The 23,568-nt window shown below is 42.9% G+C and overlaps 1 protein-coding gene across 2 annotated transcripts in view; it reads right to left on the bottom strand.

Annotated features, from left to right (window-relative positions):
* Positions 1-23,568, bottom strand: part of JAK2 (Janus kinase 2) — an 87,045-nt gene that overhangs the window by 27,158 nt on the left and 36,319 nt on the right. For both annotated transcript variants that reach the window (XM_082204599.1, XM_082204600.1), the window contains 7 exons: positions 14,039-14,162; positions 10,887-11,004; positions 10,410-10,555; positions 9,516-9,837; positions 7,360-7,479; positions 5,481-5,638; positions 1,929-2,040 (listed from right to left, as the gene is read on the bottom strand). In XM_082204599.1, coding sequence (XP_082060725.1) covers positions 1,929-2,040; positions 5,481-5,638; positions 7,360-7,479; positions 9,516-9,837; positions 10,410-10,555; positions 10,887-11,004; positions 14,039-14,162 — 1,100 coding nt within the window. The remainder of the gene's footprint in view (positions 1-1,928; positions 2,041-5,480; positions 5,639-7,359; positions 7,480-9,515; positions 9,838-10,409; positions 10,556-10,886; positions 11,005-14,038; positions 14,163-23,568) is intronic.

Genomic DNA, 23,568 nt, shown 5'->3' with positions numbered 1-23,568 from the left:
ACCTTTGTAGACAAAATGGCGCCATCCATGCATGAGAGGGAGGTACCAGCATAGTAGGCTCAGAGAAACCCCCAAAACTTATAGAACAATAATAAAAACTTCAGTGACACATCCAGTGGATTCATGTGGGAATTTATTCTGCATTCCTGATGTTCACCTAACTATTAATTTCTGCATTATATTCGAGCCTTTACCTGACAAAAAAGCCACTTCCAGAAATATAGCAGATTATAGCACAAGTTTAGCGCTAATTTCTGTATTATTTACGAATGGTTTTTTTTCTCTCTGGAAGCAAACAAAACAGAAACGAGTACTAAATTTGAGCTACATTTCCAGAAGGGGCCTTTACATTGTGTGGAAACTCAAATATAACACGGAATTTAACAGAATCAGAAATCAAAAAAATCTGATTATCCTGGAAGATGACATGGTTTGCTGGCACTGTGAACAGAAGCGTGTTTCATTGCATGTTCCACCTGTATCTGTCAATATTTTACCATCACACACTGCATGGCATTTGATGAACAGCAGAAAACCTGTCCTTTAATCTTGCTTTAAGCACTCTGCTAACATGACATTGATGGTTAAAGCAAGGATATAAAACCCCAACCCCAGATGCTTTTATGAGACTTTTGAGGCCTTGAAGAGTCTGCTAAGGTTCCCTAATATAGTCTGGCAAATTTGCTCTTTTCTCTTTTTTTAACTAATTTTAAACTAAAGAAGCTGATCATCTTCCAAGGAATAATTAGGAATAGCATTTTGAATACAGTACTTTCATTTGTATTTAAAACTAACTATGTTATATTAAGCAACTGCACAGATATAAGTAAATAAATCTTTTTTTTAAGAGAAGCTAGTGAGAGTATGTAGAAAGCCCATACTCATATGAAAATAGCATCAATCTCTTGTTATGAAGGGACAGGATACCCAAATCCTGTCTGAAATCAACCCAGGCTTCAATAATCACCCCAGGCCTCAAAACTGTCCAAAACTCCTTTTGTCTTCTAAAAATCCAAAACAGCTTTTCTCTGTTTGTCTCTGCTTTTCTCACAAGATGCTGGTACATAGGCAAAATGTTACTTTTAAAGGCTAATGAATAGGCTCTGTCATTGCCAAGAATATTCAGGCCTGAGAAACGAATCTTATCTCATTCTAGTTGCAACACATCTGAACAAGCTGAACGCAAGGCTTCACACACACACACACACACACACACACACACACACACACACCCTCCTTTCCTGGGAAGAGTCCAATAGTCCCAAGACAGCTTTCTGTTCATGCTCAGAGGAACTCATGGGGCAGGACTCTTCAAGAAGGAGGAGAAAGGAGGAGGGAACTGGAATGGGTATATATGCTTGTGCACATGACTGTGAACTCGTGCATGCTTTTTGTGAATTATCACACTTGCTCCTTCTACCAGTTCATGAATGGTAGAAATAAAAGCCTTTTCTCTGAAACTATTCCTTGAGTGTCTGTTGACTCCCACTTCCCTTTCCTGGACGCAATATTTTTCCCACCCGAGGGCAAAGTCTCATAAGGCTACAGTTACTTGTAGCACAAATGATGCCTGGTTACCTACAGATTGTCCAGATATGCTAATATTAATACAGGTTTATTTTTAAGTCACAAATAGAAGATATGGCTAAATTCTAACAGTTAAATTACCATTACTCGGTGCCTGAATGAACATGTCAGAAGAAAAGGAAAGTTTTATTTCTTCACTTTTTCCTGATCTTTGCAGACTGTTGTGGGTATGTGCACTGTTCACAAAGCACAGAGATTACTGAGAACTAGAGGTGGCTGAGCTTTTAAAAAATTATTCAAAAGCACAGTGGTTTAACAGGTAACACTTATAATCAAAGTTACTCTGAATCCTCTCTTGTTCACAGCCAAAGTAACAGCCTATTCTGCTCCTATTTACTAACCTGAACTGCAAAGGTAAGAAAGTATTTCCTGAACTCCTTTGGACTGCAACGAAGAACGTAATAGCCCGTCTGATTGCCAGCTTTCTTCAGTTTATTGATTGCGAAGTCCATGCTATTTTGGAAAAACAAGAGAGAGGGAGCACAAGTGTTAAGAGCAAGCTTTTAAAAACTAGCAACCTTTGAGCTATGCAGAACATCTAGAGATTATCATATTTCTATCCCCGGTAAAAGTCTGTGACCATCCACTTACAGCTGCCTGCAGGTTACAACATCTGGGCACTTATGGCAAACTCCTTTGGCAGCGCGAAAGGGAAACGAACTTACTACGAATTTCTAAATTGATGCTAGAGAACAGTCTCCCCTCTGAGTAAGGGAGGCAGAACCAAATCCCCGTTTCACTAGCTGGAAGGGGTTCATTCGGTGTCTCATTTGAAACCTGGCAGAACAGAAGAGGCCAAACCACTAACAATACTAACAGATTGTTGAAATCATTATGGCAGCAGTTCAAATGCAAGGGAAAAAATCTGGCAAGAAAATGGGGAGGGCATAAGTATCTCTAGGATCTATTAAGTGTGGTCAGTGCCAAACTTGGATTTTATTTATTTATTTCCCACCCTTTCCCCCTGACAAGGACTCAAGACAGCTAGTAGATGAAACAGGAAATAAAATAAAATAGAAACAAATAAAAGCAATAATATCATTTTTATACACAAGAGGCAGCACATGCAGCTGCAAATAGGTAAGTAAAAATGCATTTGTTTTAGACCCCTAAGTAGTAGCAGTTGGCCAGGGCATCGCCCCATTCACCTCTACATAGCTACATCCTTATTTCATACTGGTATATCACAATGTTTAGCTGGTGATATATCACAGTGTTGAAAACCAGACATCCCTCAGCCCCACTGACAGCAAAAGCTGAAAATGACCCTATAACACAATACTGCCTTTCCTATGGAAAGCACGATGCCTCTCCTCATGTAACCTCCTTAAACTTTATTTAGAAAACTTATGTCTCATTTGATATCTTCAGGAAGTTCTCAGAGTGGCTCACCAAAAGATTCTCACACTCAGAATCTCGTAATATAGTATAGGGTCCTCATCCTTATTCCTGCCTAGTGACATCTAGAAAATGTGGTTCCTTGAAAGCAGTTTCTTGCTTGGGGTGGCTGAAGGGTTACTGGGTTAATGCCTACTTTTGCACAGGAGAATGTCGTGACTGTTTTTAGGTCTATCCTCTTCCTTCTGACACCTCCCTAAGTTTCTGTCCAGCTAAGAGACAAAGATCTGAGGAGGAGGTGTCAAACAAGGGAGGAGAAATGTGGCTTGGAGTCCAGCAACAAAAGCCCGAAAGATGTTAGGATTTTGGCATGTCCTTGGAAGAGGCCTGGCACGTGAAAAAGAGTCACCCTGGTTGTTATTGTTTTGTTTCTGCAGAAGAAGAATGAGAAAGGATTGGGTGGAAACTGTTATGTACTGAAGTTCTCACCCTGGGCCAGCAGGGGGATACTGTACATAGTTCAGGTCCACATATGCAAATAAGGGATCGAAAGTGACGTTCAGTGATTGGATAGTTACAGAAAGTTGTTACAGTTACATTGTACTGGAGCTCTATATAAGCAGGCTGGCTGAACCCTTCAGTTCAGTTCTGTTCTGACCTATGAATAAACAAGAGCTGTTCGCTGTGTCGTCTGATATGTTCACCCACAGCTTAACAGAAACTGAACAGAGGAAGACAGTAAAGGTAAAAAAATGCTGGAGTTGGAAAGTTGCACAGACAAAGACACGTGTTCTGCCCTGGACGAGGCAAGGCAAGGAAATTAGAGAGAAGTCACCAGGAATGGAAAGGACCTCAGAATGTGGTCTCATGGTTCCTTGCTACTCTTGGACAGAAGCAGGGATGAAGTCAGTAAATGGATACCTCCTTGAGCCCAAGGAGAGAGTAGGAATTAACCCGTGTCAAAAGAGACTTACGAGACTGTGCTTGTGCTCTGGAGGTGTATGAAGGGAGGTGAGCAATCCAGTTACCCACTTGGGGAACTCCTTTTCTCTGTCTCTCCTACAAAGGAGTGGGCGAGCCAGCAGCTCATGCTCAAAGCACCTTTGTCACCAAGCCCAGGTGGAAAGGAGGAACTGTAGGCTCCTCCTTCCAGCTGTAGAAGAGGAAGTGCAGTTTGTTTGGGACAAAGTAAACCACAGAGCCTAGGACTTGCCGATCAGAAGGTCAGCGGTTTGAATCCCCACAGCGGGGTGAGCTCCCGTTGCTCAGTCCTTGCTCCTGCCAACTTAGCAGTTCGAAAGCACGTCAAAGTGCAAGTAGATCAATAGGTACCACTCTGGCAGGAAGGTAAACGGTGTTTCTGTGCGCTGCTCTGGTTCGCCAAAAGCGGCTTAAGTCATGCTGGCCACATGACCCAGAAGCTGTACGCCGGCTCCCTTGGCCAATAAAGCGAGATGAGTGCCGCAACCCTAGAGTCGGCCACGAATGGACCTAATGGTCAGGGGTCCCTTTATCTTTACCCAAGAGCAATCTTCAGATGCTTCCTATAGCTGTATTTCTTCCCAAACCGGGGTGGAGAATAATAATAATAAAAAAAGAATGGAAAGGACAGAAAGTAGAGCTCAAAAGAGCTCAAAAAAGACAGTCTGCAACTCTTGCCCAACCTGGAGGTGGGGACAATCCTTTGCCTTCCACTAGCAAGGAGGTGTTTTCTACCCCTCTGGTTAACAGGCTGAGAAATCCCTATGACAGACTTTTAACTGAAGCGCACAGAGACACTTAGCTCTTCAGAACCAGGCAATACTACACTACAGTACAAAAACAACCCTCACAGCCGGAAATATTTCTTTTTCCTCAAGCCTACAGAAAAGTTCACAAGAAGGGAACACTTAGCCCAAAAGCAATTTCCTTTGCTAGCAATGTTCTGTGCTCAATTCCAGATATTGATATCTGAATTGCCTTTTCTTCCTCCACAATTTCAAATTCTATTTCTGCCAGATCCTGCAGTGAACCTATTAAGAAGTTCTCTGTCTATGACCGCATATACCATCACCATGGTTATGGCTGGGAGACCTTAAAACTCACTGTTCTCTATTCACTGCATGACACATTCGTAACTGAACTGAGAATGAAAGAAAAAACATCTTAAAACTTTGCATTAAGTGTTGTGGCTGAATAAACATGAATTCATTACAAAAGGAAACGCTGAGAGACCTTCCCACATGTTTTTATCAAGGTTTCACAGTATTTCCAGGGGGAGAGAGAGAGAGATAGGGAAAATATATTATTGTGTATTTTAAAAAACTCAATGGCAGGTGCATTTTTTAAAGTGTTCCTGGATGAAGGTGTATACATCCAGCCACTTCCTGCTGTGCCAAAATGAGCACCACGAGCCAAATAAAGCACGTATGCAGCTGCACATCTGTACATACCTAAAAGATTTGGCATTAATTATCCTTGATGAACTAGGCAATTGCCTCCCAAGCAAAGTGGAGTTTCTTTCAGGGTTAAAGGGAAAAAAACCTTTTCAACATCTTATAAAACATGCCACTTACGAAATTGGCCCATGACAGTTGCTCTGAATATTCTCAATGATGGAAGGGGGTGCTACTTCTTTACAGAGGAAATGATGGGCATCTGCGGTTAATCTGTAATATCCATCAATCAATGCCACGAAAGAAAGAGCCTCTCTTAGTGAATGAAATTCAGCTTCCTGCAAAGGCAAGGGAGAAAGATAGTAAGATATTTATTATTTTTCTGGTAACACTAATCGCATGAATATGTTTCTGATGGTTGATCATTTTGTTGCGTTACCCACAAACGCTGAAATGAATAATCCATTCATTTCCATGACAAGGATTATGAACGCTTTGGTCAATGCATTAAGCCATGGGTAGGTAAACTAAGGCCTGGAGGCCGGATTCGGACCAATCGCCTTCTAAATCCGGCCCGCAGATGGTCCGGGAATCAGTATGTTTTTACATGAGTAGAATGTGTGCTTTTATTTAAAATGCATCTCTGGGTTATTTGTGGGGCATAGGAATTCATTCATTTTTTTTCTTTCAAAATATAATCTGGCCCTCCACAAGCTCTATCGCGCCGTGTGTGTGTGCAGAAGCAGAGCTCTAGTTACGGGGTGCGAATGGCACCCCAGAATGGATCGAGTTTGTAACTAGAGGTACCACTGTATATCATTAGACTATTGTATTTTAATATTCTGTTGGAAGCCACCCACAGTGGCTGGGGAAATCCAGCCAGATGGGCGGGGTATAATTACTAAGTTGTTGTTTTTGTTGTTGTTACAGTATTATATTGCCCAGATATTGCCCAGCCCTACAACCTAATGGGGATTAAAAAGCAAACAAAAACCACACACATTGGATTTTTAGTAAGGTTTGTCTAACAAAGAATGGGGGGGGATGTCTTCCACCCATTTTTCAAAATTGTGTACCGTATTTATCGCCCTATAAGACACACTTTTCCCCCTCCAAAAATGAAGGGGAAATGTGTGTGCGTCCTATGGGGCGAATGCAGGCTTTCGCTGAAGCCTGGAGAGCAAGGGGGGTCAGTGCGCACCGACCCCTCTCGCTCCCCAGGCTTCAGGAAGCTATCCGCTAGCTGTGGGAGACCCAGCTCTCCCACGGCTAGCGGAGACCTTGCTGGCACCCAGAAACTTGGGGCGCGCTGAGCTCCGCACGCCCCAAGCTTCGGGATTAGTGCAGCGCACCTGGGGGAAAAATAATTCCCCTCCCCTTTACTCCCCCCCAAAAAAAACTAGGTGCGTCCTATGGGCCGGTGCGTCCTATGGGGCGAAAAATACGGTGAATGTGCCATCGTGTGGGGAAAGACAGACAACTATGGGTCTCAGGCTAGATAGAACTGAAGAGGACTCCACTACCTCCTTATGTGCAGGTATTTCAGGAGAATGTTTCTAAGCCACATGCTCTGCCACAGCCCTTTACCATGGGCAGAAAACAGGGACTGTGCTAAGCAGAGATACCATGCTCAAATATATGTACGATCCCCATGTGGAATCACTGCCTTCTTTGTGCCGGGAAGGAGACTGGATTGAGCATGTGAATTTGAGATGCACTCCCAATCTCAGCAGAGGGAGAAGGAGCATCTGAGCAGGCTATGATTTGTTGCACATGTGTGTATTTACATCGTTCTTCCGTGGTTAATGACTACAGCTAGGAATCTCAAAATGCACGAGGAAAGGAAAGGCTTATGGTGTGGCCGCCTCAAAATGGAAGAGGAGGGTTCTTGTTTTTAAGAACACAAAGATTGCTTTGGCTACATTCTGCGAAAGTCACAGTCTAACTTACTTGCCTAATTGCCCGACACTGCTGATATGCAAACAAGGCAGGGCATCAAAATCCAATTTGTTTAGATGCACAGAAATGTAAGGTAATCAAAAGAGAAAGCCACTCTTACCAAATTCTTGCTGTCTTGCTTGTGAATGGTTACAATTCTATTCTCACCAGAACCTTCCTGGCTTGCTTGCTTAATACTGACATCGATAATGTCGGGGAAATCGCAATAGGTCTGTATTTCCTGCGAAAAGATGTTGCTTTATTAGGAAACTGGGTATTTGTGAGTGTTTTAGTCAACCTTCTAGCCATCAACTGAAACAGAGCAATTGTAACATTATTCTCAATAGCATGATTCTGAGGTAATAAGAAACATCCTTTCCTGCCAGAAAAGCAAGTTTGAGCCTGGTGTTCGCACATTACTTCTCTACTCCCCTTTCACAACATTTATCAATGGCAGCTAAATTCTTGGTTTTTACATCTTTACCACAAGCTGCAAGCCTCTGAATCAGGCAGACCTTCAAGGGAAGAGTTTCCCAAGGGGAAAATCCCTCTCTATGGACTAATGTTCAGAATAAACTGATGAAAGGCTAACCTGCACATATTGCAGAGAAACAAGAGCAGGATCGGGGTCTTATTTCTAAGAAGGCTAGCATCTGTGTGCACAGACAGCATTACTCAAGTTGCTTATCTCTGTTTAGATAAGAATCGTCATACGCTTTAAGTGATGCTGCCACCACTAACAGATGAAATTTAAATTACAGAGAAATTGAAATAGCAATGTTCAAGCAGCAAAATCCAAAATACTCAAGAGAAAATCCCCCCTTTGCTTAACCCAACCTACAGTCTATAAAGTACCTAGAAAGGAAATATTTTATCAATTGAGTTAATTGTGTATCCCCGTGCATTAAAAAAAATAATGAACTGTCAATGTATTATCCTCCTAGAACACCACTGGAGAACAGAAAATGGTAATCTTTACTTCTCAGGCACATCTACTGCTAATCCAATTTATTTCCATGACAGTAAGGGATGCGGGTGGCGCTGTGGGTTAAACCACAGAGCCTAGTACAGTGGTGCCTCGCAAGACGAAAAGAATCCGTTCTGTGATTCTCTTCGTCTAGCGGTTTTTTTGTCTTGCGAAGCAAGCCCATTGACGGATTAGCGGATTAGCGCTATTAGCGGCTTATCTGCTGATCGGATCAGCTGATAAGCGGCTTAGCGGCTTAGAAAAGGGGGGGGAACCAGCAGGAACTCGCAAGACATTGTCGTCTTGCAAAGCAAGCCCATAGGAAATTCATTTTGCGAAGCACCTCCAAAACGGAAAACTCTTTCGTCTAGCGAGTTTTCCGTCTTGCGAGGCATTCGTCTTGCAGGGCACCACTGTACTTGCCGATCAGAAGGTCGGCGGTTCGAATCCCTGCGACGGGGTGAGCTCCCGTTGTTTGGTCCCTGCTCCTGCCAACCTAGCAGTTCAAAAGCACGTCAAAGTGCAAGTAGATAAATAGGCGGGAAGGTAAACGGCATTTCCGTGCGCTGCTCTGGTTCACCAGAAGCGGCTTAGTCATGCTGGCCACATGACCTGGAAGCTGTAAGCCGGCTCCCTTGGCCAATAAAGCGAGATGAGCGCCGCAACCCCAGAGTCAGCCACGACTGGACCTAATGGTCAGGGGTCCCTTTACCTTTACCTTTAAGGCTAGTAATCTTAAAAGACTTGGGTGAAATCCCATTCAATGCTAGGCACAAATAAAAACCAACAGGAACTAGAGTCTGCATTGATACTAAGGATTGGGACCCTGCATTGCCCAAGCCACAGAACAGAACTGGGTGTGCACTAAAAACCCACAGAACCTTAAACCAGCCTCCCACTCCTCCCTCACCATTTAAATTCTGCGAACCTTTTCCTGCCAAGTACTTGCCACAATACTTTCAACTGACTGTACATTGCTAATTTCTACTTGGCCAGTAAGAATTCTATTGATGGAACCAAATCATTCTGCTTCCAGTGGTATTCTCGAGGCTTTCATAGTAAACAAAATACAGAAGTACAGTCGTACCTTGGAAGTCAAACGGAATCCGTTCCGGAAGTCCGTTCGACTTCCAAAACATTCGGAAACCAAAGCACGCCTTCTGATTGGCTGCCCCGCCAGACAATTGGCTTCCAAAAATAGTTCGCAAACTGCAACAGTTACTTCCAGGTTTGCGGCATTCGGGAGCCAAAACGTTCGGGAACTAGGCTGTTTGAAAACCAAGGTATGACTGTATATTATATGAGATTACCTGTTCTGCCAATGTCTCACTACCCTTATGCTTCCCTCTTGAGCATTGAATTCCACCATTTCCGGATATAACAATGGTTGCAAAACTTTCTTCACCCGAAGGCTCTCTGCCGGGTTCCTTCACTTCAAACACTTCTGAATAAAAGGCAGACTGGAGGGTCTCCAAATTTATGAGATATTTCAGTTTCAAGTTTCTGGCTGTTGCTTTGCACTGGCCAAACTGCTGGATGAATCTGCGGAATCTGTACCTTATCCTCTTTCGTGTCAGAATGTGATAATCCTGGATTTTTTCCCTGATGCACTTTGGCAAAAACATCTTGTAGCTGTGAACACAAAGACAACCAAGTGTGTGGCAAAATATTGATGAGCAGCTCAAAGGGGGCTGGTGGTATTCTTCTACAGAAGATGCAAGAGCAACTATCAGGTAAGTCCTAATTCCTAAAATCTTTTTACTTATGAGCAAGTGGGACAGAAAACTGGGAGGCGAATTCCGCTGGCGATGTCAGGGTTTGCATCCTCAAACTTTCTCTCTGCAACGACCAGAACTAGGAACCACCAGGCTGTACAAAAGAGGAATGTCACATCTGGTGAAATGGAACAGGCCGCAACTTGCTCAGATCTGCAAATGCCTTATCCAAGTTCAAACTCTTGCTTTGCTGTGAAGTTGACTGGATCACCTTGGGCCAGGCACTTATCTCTCAGGCTAATCTTAAAATGGGGAGAGTCATGAACTGGAAACAAGTTCTTTGGAAAAAGGGGTAAGGCAACAGGCAATAAAAATAATAATGGTTTGGATCCTTATTTCCATTTCGTGCTTTCCTGCCTCCACCCCCCCTTTTACTCCTCCCTTCCCCATTTGCACAGCTGCAGAAGACGACGTCGCAAAGAGAGTTACCTCACAGAATTGTAGATGCCTAGTGGAGTTTGGTCCTTTTCTTTGGCCATCCTCATCATATCAAGAACAGCCATGCCAAGACATTCTTCTTGTGTTTCATGAGTGACAGGCATCTTCACCCACCCATGGACAAAGTCTTCCCGCCACTGGAGGCAAAAAAACGAAGGCACAGAAATTCTGATGAATTTGGCCTACTGCTCTTTTCATTTATTTTCATCGCAGCTTGAGTTGTCTTCTATTGAATCAACTCAGAACTTAATTTGAAGAAAGAAATCAGCTCAGATCTCAAAGGGGAAACAACACCTTGGTGCTGCTCTCAAGGCTGTCGTATTTTTATTTCACAGGATAATTGCATATAATTATTATTATTCCTGTGAAAATATCCATATTTGGATGAAGACATTCATTTCCAGCAGTAAATACGCGGAGAAGAGCCAAATACATCCATACCCAAATAATACGTTGTCAAAATTTTACCTGAGCAAACAAGTAAGACATGACAATGTCATCAAGGACAGGACTCTCTGCACCTCGGGAAACTCCGTACCGAAATGCTCGTACATTGCTGTTACAATACCAGTGAGGGAAATAAAACCTGTGAAGAAACAAAGACACGTATCAGTGCTTTTGCAGCCAAGACCACACATGTTACAAACATGTTTTTAATGAAATTCAGGCTTGCTTAAAGGGCAAGGGCTTTGAATACTTTCACACAAGTTCAGATTGCCACTAAATTATTCCAGCTTGAAATGAGCCATCTCCACTGGAGTTGGTATTTAGCCAGCAAATAACCAAACATCAAAACTCACAGCCAATTTACTGGTCAAATACCACCACTCATTCCCCCCCCCCCCGCCTCTTATGTTTCTATCTCAACTTTCTTCCATCGTGAAACCCAGAGTGATGTACAACTGCCCATTGAGACACTGACCAGACCCAGAACTACTTAGCCTCAGCAAAGCAGTGGCCTTTAGATAGTAGTGAATGGGGCATGAGGGTGGCACTGCTTCCCTGGCTTCCTTCAAGCCAAGTTGCTCCTGAATACCAGGATGGAGAGTGGGAGAGACAAGGCAGCAGTGGTGCAAACGCATTGGCAGAGGCAATCTGGTGCTCCCGCTGGCGTATTTGCACCACACTGAGTTCTCTGCTTCTTTTTTTTTTTAATAAATATTTTATTAGATTTTAACAATAAGAAAATTCAAAGACAAAATAGAAAAACAATAAGAAGTACAAAATTACAAAATACAAACATTATACACAAAAATAAAAAAGGAAAACACATATTCAAAAAGACAAAGAAAAACACAAAAAAATCCATTTTTCTTCCCCTCTTTAGTTAACTTATTTTCCTGACTTCCTCACATCTCCTGTTCCTGTATCCCTTTTAAAAATTTAATTCAGCAAATTCATGTCCTATTAGTTTATCTATTATTTATCCAAATCATATATTTTAGTTTGTTGCTAGTACCCCTGCAGTTCATTTCAATAACCTCAACATTCAAAAATTTTACAATGTTTCTGCAAATAAATTTTAAATTTCATCCAGTCTTCCTCCACCAGCTCTTCTCCCTGGTCTCGGATTCTGCCAGTCATTTCCGCCTCACACTGAGTTCTCTGCTTCTTCCCTCTCCCTCTTTATTCTGGAATGCCTTAGATATACTATTGCGGTCTGACTCCGAAGGAGGGAGGTCACAAAAGGAGCACACCTCCCTGGCATTGTTTGCAACTGCCTCAGGGACTTACATTCATGCCTTAGAACTGCTACTAAATAATTTTGCTAATTTTTAAAGCCTTGTCTTCTAGAGTTTGCAAAGTACTATGTCAGATCACAGAGAGGCAAATACAGCTGGTTCTATGAAAGTCTGGATTCCTGGGCACTTGCGGCCTGCGCTACTGTGATGAGTAACATTTGGACCTGCTCATATGTCATAAGCCATGGCTTCCTGTTCGGGGATTCTTGTAGTTCCAACACAGAGCAGGGGAGCACAGGGGAGCACAGAAAGTAGGGCTGGTTTTCAACATTGTGATATATCAGTAGCTAAATATCTCAATCTATGGATATATCGTGATGCCTGAAATGTATCTCAGCTGCTTCTCAGCTGCTTCTTCCTCCCCACCTTAAGCAGCTGAGATACATCACCCAGCCCAACAGTTGAGTGAGCCCCCATACTACTCTCGCTCATGTGAGCCAGGGGGGGAGAGCAGCTTCTTCAAAGGCACACGCACGGAAGACAGAGCCCAAGAAGGTGCTCACCTGCCTGCCTCTACCTTCGCCCAAGAAGGTGCTCACCTGCCTGCCTCTACCTTCGCCCAATTGGCCGGGCTGCCTCTTTCCTCCCCGTCAGTCGTTCCAGGAGTGACCAACCAGGAGGAAGCGGCAGCCCACCTGCAGGGGGAAACTGGAGGCAGTCAGGAGGGTGGAGCCTGTGTACGTTGCAGGTGAGCATCTTCTCAGGATCCCGTCTACCTGCCTGCCTATGCCTTTGCTGTCTCAGGGCAATTTGAGCTGGCAATACATTGCGGATGTATCGAGTCTGAAACCGGTATCACGGTTTGAACGTCATACGCCGGTTTCAGACAATTTATCAAAATATATCTCAGCGATATCGCTTTAGCATACCCAGGAATCAAAAGTTTTGTGTCTCTTTTGTAGTAAATGTATACTTTCTTGTGCATTACGCAATCTCCATTTTAGGAAGCATGGCTTAGTTGGGAGAGGCGAAGCTCTTTCGAGACAATTGTCAGGCATGGTACATACGCTTCTGAACAAAGCCTGTATCTATGTATTTTATGGACTCTGGCAAGCTTCTCAAAACTCCTACCCTTGACATGATGACATAAAGGAACAGGCGGTTTGGCCTCCCCAGAAACATTATGGCAAAATGGTTTAAAAATCTCCTTTATGTTTGTGATGCAAGTCACACTGTGGTACATTGAACCTTAAGATGGGGACTACTCAATGGGAATTTTTCTAGACTACAGAAGTACACACACTGATCCGCAGATGTTTTACATTCTGGAAATATATGCAAAATGGTTATATGACTAGAGCAATGGGAATGCCTTGGTTGCTAGGACACAGTTGAAATGCAGCCATTGTTCAGACACAACTGCTTATTTAAACAAAATGCTGCAACCTCATACATGCATACCTGGAAGTAAACACCCACATCTACATGCTTAGAATTGTACAGTAATTGCAATACAATCCATTTATTTGAAGAAGAGAACATTCCACTGAAATTATTTCTTATAAATGGGCCCATCAAATAAATTAAATAGCTCTGGGTTTAAATAAAATAGATAATCAAGTTTACTTCAAGGAGGTCATCAAGGAGGACCAAAAGTGGTCATCAAGTGATTCTGTCAGCTTTCAGGGGTCTGCCCCTGCCTCCATGTGCATTTGCTATAACCTCCATAAAACAACACATGGAATAAAACTGACTGTAAAATGTATGGACAAAGAGTGTTATTCATATTATGAACCCCTCTGATGTTTAAATGGAAATAAAGAAAGTCGTAGGAAATTAATCAATTATTTCAACCTACATTATAGTCCTTTAGTTTAAGAAAAATCTAATTAAACAAAAACCATTTTGATTTAAACAAAAACAAGCTATGATATTAACCTTATCCGGTAGAGAACAGTGAGACTGATTGATCCCTCTACTTGGAAGGTGTGGTTTGGGGGATACCAACATCTGTCTGTCTGATTCATTAGTGCAAACATGTTATGGTACACCGGCAAGATACCTAAGGAAAAGAAAAGACAACGATGTTTTATTTGCAAGATCTTTTTCCTGTGTTGAAAAGGTGTTGCTAAGCAGTGTTGTACTTGTCACGCCTGCAAGGTTTTAATACTTTCTTTTGGATTTTAGGTATGAAGAGGTTGCCATGGGAAAGCTTATGAAAAGAAAACATTCAGATCACACTGAATTTGGTTCGGCTAAAGCAACAGATAACGCCAATACAATAAACAGTTATAACATTGCAGAAAGAGGGCTGAGACAGGCCTGTTCATCCCTTAATGTGGTACCCATTCCAAGACATGCTTCAGTAAACAGAACATCTGCTTCTGGAATACTTTTAACAGTTCCAACACCCAACTAGAACAATTCTTTATTTGCTTGTTTTTGTTTCTTTAAGGTATTTTTATACCACTATTCGGATGGATCTCACAGAGAGGTTTATAAAATGTTATTTATATCCTGTTTTTCTTTTTTCTTTTTTGATACAGTGGTGCCTCGCAAGACGAAATTAATCCGTTCTGCGAGTCTCTTTGTCTTGCGGTTTTTTCGTCTTGCGAAGCACGGCTATTAGCGGCTTAGTGGCTATTAACGGCTTAGCGGCTATTAACGGCTTAGCGGCTTTAAGAAAAAGGAAACAAACTCGCAAGAACTCGCAAGATGTTTCGTCTTGCGAAGCAAGCCCATAGGGAAATTCGTCTTGTGGAATGACTCAAAAAATGGAAAACTCTTTCATCTAGCGAGTTTTTCGTCTTGCGAGTTTTTCGTCTTGCGGGGCACCATTGTATTTTATCTATTTATTTATACTTTTCAAGTTTATACATTTCACTAGTTTTATACGTCTCACTAATTTTACATTCATTTTGACATTTCAAAACTTGACTTCCATCCCCCTCTTTCTGCAGTTCCTTAAATTTGTTTTTAATATCTTCTGCACATCCAAATTAACTTAATTTGCACATTTATTCATCTTCTTTAAATATATACATCCTGTTTTATATCCTGCTTTTTTATATCCTGTTTTTACCAGGGCAGGATCTTTACGAGAGGCATTAAAATAAGTTTTAAAAAACCACAGCAAACAATAGCAAGCGTTTCCCAAACTTGGGGGTCTCCAGCTGGTTTGTTTTTTTACTGCAACGCCCATCATCCCTGACCACTGGTCCTGATAGCTAGTGACGATGGGTGTTGTTGTCCAAAAACAGCTGGAGATCCAAGTTTGGAGAAACCCTGCATACAGCTCCATCAACATACAGCCCAGTTCAAAGTTTTCCTCACCTGGTTACATTCATGTGCATTGTGGAAAGGAGGTTGTGAGTGCACATGGGAAGAGCAAAGTGTGAACTAGCCCCACGACAAAGCAAGACCACAAAATCAGGCAATGGTGCTCAGTGAAGAGAAAGGTTGCTTTTAAGCACCAGTGCTCTGCGGACTGGCTCAGGCAACATGATGAGAGACAACAGCACTTTTGTGTAACTTCTGTCTCCTTGTGTTTTGAAAACTATGGCTCTAGATGGATTAATATATACAAGGTTTAAGACATGGCTAAGAAAAGATGCACAACAGAAGATGGGAGAACGTTACCGTGAGAACTCTGCTTGACCTTGTCTGGGGCAAGAGCAGCTCTTCTTAGGCTAAAAAGCCCCAAATTTCAACCAAAGCAAAGCAAAACATTCAACAGCTTCTGTTTGAATAGAACCAGTCTTCACATATTGCAGCAATCACTTGCTAAGCAAAAGGTGACTCATTTGTGAGTCACTTTGGACATCAATTTGGCAGAACAGCATTCAACCATAACTAGAGGGAGATGAAGCTTTAATGAAGCACCTCTCTCGGTGCCAACGGAATGGCAGAATGAGCCAACATTTGTTTGGACTGGTTTGGCAGCTGGTGGTTTCAAATATATGGAAAGTCCCAGCTTTAAAGCAACGTGAGATTGGTTAGCTTAACAGCTTTCCATTTGAAACAAAAAGCTTATTTGCCTTCTATAAAAACACCCGAGAACAATGGCCAAGGAACAATTCAGCCTAAAACAGCAATTCATATTTATTATTTGCAGGAATGTGTTGAAATTTCATGTTGTAATAAGCAAGCTGGACTCTTTACAAACCTGATGAAGAAATAATGATTCAGGATGAACATTTGATGTAATTTCCCGTCATTTCTACAAAGCAGTCCACAGCTATTTGTATAGAAGAGTGTAAAATACAGATATTTGGGGCTATGGATTATGTGGGAAAGGCTGGTGTCACACCGGGGATTTTCCATAACCAACACAAAAAGGTGCATTTATCCTTTCCTTATACACCCTTGTAGCACTTTCATGAACTCCAACCGTTCTGCAGTCATTTCAAAACGTAAGTAGATAATGAATAATCATAAAAACTAATGCACTTCAGAAAGGCTAAAAGCACCAGAATGGAAGGAAACTAATGAAATACTTTGAACCTCACTGTTTATCCCAGTCCCTACACTTCTGCCATGACATACGGGTGGCGCTGTGATCTAAACCACTGAGCCTCTTGGGCTTGCCGATTAGAAGGTTAGTGGTTCGATTCCCCGTGATGGGGTGAGCTCCTGTTGCTCTGTCCCAGCTTCTGCCAACCTAGCAGTTTGAAAGCATGCCAGTGCAAGTAGATAAATAGGTACTGCTGTGGTGGGAAAGTAAATGGCATTTCTGAGCGCTCTGGTTCCTGTCACGGTGTTTTGTTGCACCAGAAGCAGTTTAGTCATGTCAGCCACATGACCCAGAGAGCTGTCTGTGGACAAACGCCGACTCCCTCGGCTTGAAAGCAAGATGAGCGCCACAACCCCACAGTCACCTTTGACTGGACTTCACCATCCAGGGGTCCTTTACCTTTTTTTACCTTACTTTTTGGATATTGGGTAACAATCTAGTTTTCAACACTGTGATATATCAGCAGCTAAATGCTGCCATGTACTGATATATGGACCATAAAGAAGGCTGAAGGCTGATAGCCAAAGAATTGATGCTTTTGAATTATGGTGCTGGAGGAGACTCTTGAGAGTCCCATGGACTGCAAGAAGATCAAACATATCCATTCTGAAGGAAATCAGCCCCGAGTGCTCACTGGAAGGACAGATCCTGAAGCTGAGGCTCCAAGACTTTGGTCACCTCATGAGAAGAGAAGACTCCCTGGAAAAGACCCTGATGTTGGGAAAGATGGAGGGCACAAGGAGAAGGGGACGACAGAGGACGAGATGGTTGGACAGTGTTCTCGAAGCTACCAGCATGAGTTTGACCAAACTGTGGGAGGCAGTGGAAGACAGGAGTGCCTGACGTGCTCTGGTCCATGGGGTCAAGAAGAATCAGACACGACTAAACAACAACACCAACTGATATATCACAATGTCTGAAATTGCCCAGCCGTACCCCATACAGCTCCTGCATGCCGGGTTGTTTGGTCTGGGGACTTGCACAGGTCAACAAGCCCCCATACCATTCTGGCTCCCATGAGCAGCAGCTATATGGGGACAGGGGTAGGCAGCCTCCTGCTGGCCCCTGAGCCTGCTGGCCCCTCAGAGAAGCAGTTTAAACAAGCTGGCCCCCACTTCAGTTTGCAGGAGGTGGACGGGGCTTGATCAGCTGAGAAACGAGTTTCCGTAAAGCGCCCACCTCACAGCTGATCAAGGCAACGTGAGCTGGCCCTACATCTTGGCTTCCCGGCCACCAGCTGTGGGCCAGCTCAAAAAGTTTGAAACCGGTATTGCAGCTTGAACATCATACCAGTTTCAGACAATTAATCGAAATATCGCCCAGCTCTACTCTGCAGTGCCTCCTAAAACAACCCAGCTACCGTTAAAGCGCTACCGTTATGCATTCTGGAAGGGCATTGGTCATTAAACTGCATCATCATCTGCTAAATACTCTACCTAATCTTGATTAAAACTAGTTTTCCTTGCATAAGAAGGTGAGCGATAGGGAGCACGGCAATCTTACTTTGCAGAGATTTCAAGAGGAACTAAATGTGTCTGTAACTTGAGCTTTCTGTGAACAAGAACAAAAACCACCTTTTTTTAAAAAAAAAGAGCACGGGGTTAGGTGATTTACCATTTTGGAAGCAGGTGTTAACCCAGGTAGAAAGGCTAGCGATAGAAAAGCAAGATTTTCCAGCTCTGGCAATTACTGTGGAAAACTGTAAGTGAAACTTTCTGGCTGTGGGAAAAGATGGCAAGAATGCTAGAGGTCACAGACACATCTTAATCCCCTGTCTGACTCGGCTGTCATCCCAGATGGATAATCTTAGCACCAGAATGCATTTCTGCTCTGCGGACTGATAGTCAAATCTAAACCCTTCTGCAAAAGTGCAGTACAGATTTTGAGCTGGTTGTTTACATACACACACATTGCATACTGTTGAAAACTGGGTGTTATTAGTATTGCAAGCATTTTTAAAAATAATCGTTTTTATTAAATCTTCCAAATTATTACGTAACTCCAATCATGTGTATGGTTTTTTTGGTTGCACATTTTCTTCTTGACTTCCTGTCCCTCCTTTCCCTGATGTTTTCCCCTCTTAGTAGCTGCATTAAAACACATCTACAGTTGTACCTTGGTTTCCGTTTGGGAAATTCATTCGACTTCTGAAAATGTTCGAAAACCAAGACACAGCTTCCAATTGGCTGCAGGAGTTTCCTGCACTCAATCAGAAGCTGTGGAAGCCTCGTCGGATGTTCGGCTTCCAAAAAATGTTCGCAAACCGGAACACTCACTTCCAGGTTTGCGGCGTTCGGGAGCCAAAACTCTCGAGTCACAAGGCATTCGAGAACCAAGGTACGACTGTATATATTTATTTCCTAAGCTTCCAAAGTCCATTCTTTACATTCTTCTGTTGCTCCTATCTTAAATCCTGCCCATGATTTCAAATAAGAATGATAGTTCGATAGGATATAAGATTGATAGTTTGATAGACATTTCAACCATTTTGTAGCAAGGCTTCTGTGCCACTGCATGACAAGTAGAAAGGAACTGAGTGTGGCTTTCCTCACTAGGAAGGAAAATACTGAATTTACAGTTCCATCCATAAATACTTCTTTCCAATATTGCTGTCATTTCACAGGCTGGGTTGTTACTTACAGTAGCTTAACAAGTTCTAAATAAATTTCAGTACAGTGGTGATGCTGCTCTTGTCACAGAGCCAAAACATAGGGGAAGATAGATTGATCATATTTATTATTACACTGATGAAGGATTTCCAGGCTTTCCAGAGAGACTACTAGGGCTGGGTAATATACCAATATATTCTCCAAAACCAGTTTGAATAATAATAATAATTTTATTATTTATACCCCGCCCATCTGGATGGGTTTCTCCAGCCACTCTTGAAGTCCATATTGCAATAACGGCTTCATAATTTCTGGCCTGCCAATATATCGTGAATCATGGTGTGTGTGTGTCCTACGTAAAAATCACAATGTGAGAAAAAACTGTGAAGCCAGCCAAGGCTTCCTGATTCCTGCAGCCCCTGTTAATTCTCCCAGCTCAGTTCTCCCCTGCCTCTTGCAAAGGGCAGCGAATCACCAGAGCAGGCACTGGCAAAAATCACAATGGGGGAAAAACCGTGAAACCAGCTAACGCTTCCACATAAAGGTAAAGGGACCCCTGACAATTAGGTCCAGTTGTGGCCGACTCTGGGGTTGCGGCGCTCATCTCGCTTTACTGGCCGAGGGAGCCGGCGTACAGCTTCCGGGTCATGTGGCCAGCATGACTAAGCCGCTTCTGGCGAACCAGAGCAGTGCACGGAAACACCGTTTACCTTCCCACCGGAGCGGTACCTATTTATCTACTTGCACTTTGACGTGCTTTTGAACTGCTAGATGGGCAGGAGCAGGGATGGAGCAACGGGAGCTCACCCCATCGTGGGGATTCGAACCGCCAACCTTCTGATCAGCAAGTCCTAGGCTCTGTGGTTTAGCTCCATCCTTATTTCAGACATTGTGATCTATTGGTATATTGCAATGTTTAGCTGGTGGTATATCATGATGCTGAAAACCAAATATCGTCAAGCCCCACGTGTTCACCTCTTCCATCCATATTTCAGACATCATGAGATATTGATATATATTGCAATGTTTAGCTGGCAATACATAGCGATGTTGAAAACCAAATATCGCCCAGCCCTAGAGACTGCTGCTTATTGGGCCTCAGTCACTCCCCTGCCTCCAATAGTATTGTTTTTCTTGTTGTTATTAGGATTCCTACTGCATTTATATCTCACCTTTCCCCAAAGGAGCTCAAGGTGGTTCTCCTCCAATTCAATTTTATCATCACAACAACCCTGTGAGCCAGGTTAAGCTGAGAGACTGCGACTGGTCCAAGATCACTGAAGATGCTTCATGGTTGAGTAGGGATTTGAACCCTGGTCATCCCGGTCCATCACTCTTAACTACTAAACAACACTGGCATATTCTTTTTATGCTATCCATTCAGTTCAGCTAGGGAGAACATTTGCTGCTTAGGTATTTGAATAATTTAAGTTGCTTTCAGTTGTACATTTATGTAACTGAACTAATTTATTTCCAGTGCTGCATATTCCAGAATAGGAGACTCACGCATGTATGCAAGTGTAATAAATAGCTTTAGACCAGGACTGAAAAAAGCTTCTACTTTGGTTGAGAGGTCCTTGGGCATATTTATCTTGGGGATATTTAACTTGCAAGTGGTTCTTTTTTGCAGTTGGAATGCTCTAGCTGAGCTCAACGGAGGGGACAGCAGTGCAGAACCCGTACTTTATGTACAGAGACAGACAAAAGTCTCCTTGTATTTCAAGCCAACGTGTCGGTATGCTGAAGAGCATTTCAGATCCTTGCTTGTGCCTGTGCAAAATTTCACGGCTAGCGAGGGCAGTAAACTGAGATCGGGTTTGTCCCTGCTTGCAAAATAATGAGGGCTTTAGAATTTATCTCCTAAGTAACCATGTAATGGACTTGTGCCTCCTTCTGTGCTTAGTAGCTCAACATAAATCATGGTAGATCTGCTATCCTCGTGTGTTGGCATCTTAGCCGCTGGAGAACAGTTCCTGTAACACCCATTAAAGGTCAATCAATCAATCATTCTCAAACTTTTATTGGCATATAGACAACATTCCCAAAGGTTCAGTACAAGAAAACCACTCATCTAACAATTACAATACTGTTATATAATATCCACGGATCCTCCCTGCTTGTTGCAGAAACCTGGCTAATATCTCCATCCTATGCCTGTCCTGGGTCAACATTAGGAAGGCTACTTTACATTCATCTAAATGCTACTCTCTGCTAATAACCAACTGATTAATGAACTTAAGATGGAATTCTCTGATACGAGGGGCAGTGCAAAAGAACATGCACAACGGATTCTATACAACTCTGTCCAAAGGGACATGGTCTCTCTGCAAGCGGTATTTTCTGGACTCTCCCCTGTAGTATTGTCGATGGCAGCACATTCAGTCTCGCTAGTGTGTATACCCTGCATTGATTCGGTTTGGCCAGGTGGTAGAAGTAAGCCGCCATTGGCAGTCCACACTGCAGCATCCCCAAACCTGCACAGACACTATCCCGATTTGGCTAGTAATTTCTTGAAATTCATTGTCTAACCATCTGCATTTAATTGTCTCAAAAGTGTTTGATAATCTTATTTACATAAGACGCAGGATACACAAAAAGTACCCACCAATGTGCCAATCTACCACGTTTGGATTTTGCAGCCAACCCTGGTTTCTTTCACTCCATGGATAGCTCAAACTCGCCCTGTATTGCCACTCATATCTTAGTGGTAAAAGTATAAGGTCCTCCATTAGGACATTGCCTTTGATGGTACGGAACCACATCTGCAGATTGCAGGGTGGGGGTGGGGAGGAACGGACTGTGGTTTTCTGCCATGATTGTATGTTGTGTGATATAATAAATTAGGCAGAGGATTTGGGGAGGAGCAGAGTACTGGCCTATTTCAATCATCATCATCCCAAGAAATCCCTGTTACAGGGATAAGGGCCAGAGAAAGTAACCAATAGCTGAAAGTCCATGACTCTGTAGCAGAAGGTACCAGGCCCAATCTCCAGATAGGCCAGGGAATGTCACCTGGTGTGAAACACTTGAGAGCAGCTGCCAGTTGGTGGAGAGAATATGAGCTAGATGGGCCAACAGACTCATGTGGTATAAAACAGCATCCTACGTTCTATGAAATGTGTTTAAACAAAGTCCCCGGATCTTGAATGTGTTGAATGGTTTCTTTAAATGTAAAGGTTCATCATTGTTCCACCCGATGTGTATGTCTTTAAGGGGCCAGAGCAAAATAACGAGACCCAGCTTTACAGCTGTGAAACATAGCAGGTGCTGCTGAGTTGTATTGATTAAGCTGTGTCAGCAATTGGGTGCAGTATATAAGGAGCAGCACCTAGCTCTCCCATTACCCTGGGGGATGGGTTGGTGGTTGGGTCTGGTTTGTTGATGTATTTAGTGTAAATGGAGTTTTTGTTTTTCTTATTAAAACCTTCTTTAAGTACGTTTTGAGTCCCTTTTTAATGCATGGTCTCCCCAGCAAGCTCTCTGCAGCGTTACTATACTGCAAATAGCCAACAGAATGGTGAGGAACTTTGCTTGAGACCATGGAGATCTGGATTCCATGAAATGGAATGAGTTAGGAAAACTACTGATTATTAGCCAAACCTCTGGTACCCAGGCACCGTTCTGTCTCTTGCATTCGGTCTCTTCCATTTTACTTCCTACATCAGCGGTTCTCAACCTGTGGGTCCCCAGATGTTGTTGGACTACAACTCCCATCATCCCCGAGCTCTGGCCTTGCTAGCTAGGGGTGATGGGAGTTGTAGTTCAACAACATCTGGGGACCCACAGGTTGAGAAAGGCTGTCCTAGATTTATATGCTGAAGGCCACCCTGAGAGAAGGGAGAGGGGATTGGAATTCTGAATGCAGAATTATTCAGCAGAAGCAGAACCTCTGGACCAAGGAAGGGAGGAAATGACAAGCTACATGTGCATATGCTAGCCTACTGTCTAAACAACACACTCCTGAAAAGCCACCTTCTCCCGAACACAAGATAAAGGCTAGGACTGCAATGAAGAACGAAGACTTAAATAAATAAGTATTCCATGCCTCTAATGCATGCAAACGCAGAAAGGGACCGAGCCACATAAGATGCAAAGCAAAGCTTAATTCAACAGTGCCAGACAAACAGCTCACATGGAGAGCCATAGTCTGATGGATGATTCTATACCACACCCCAGAAAGGTGCAACACTTAGCACAGAAAGAGAAGTGGACTAATAACATCCTTCACAGAAGCACTGACAGAACAACAGAGTCCTAAGTTCATACTTGGAGGTACTAAGAAAATAAAGTCAGTAATAGCAAGGAATAGATAAGGAAACTCTTTGCAAGCATGAATATTCATAGAC

Source organism: Podarcis vaucheri (assembly GCF_965113315.1).
Source record: "Podarcis vaucheri genome assembly, chromosome: 17".
NCBI classification, from domain to species: Eukaryota; Metazoa; Chordata; class Lepidosauria; order Squamata; family Lacertidae; genus Podarcis; species Podarcis vaucheri.
The sequence above is the reverse complement of the archived record's forward strand: the minus strand, read 5'-3'. Positions and strand labels throughout refer to the sequence as shown.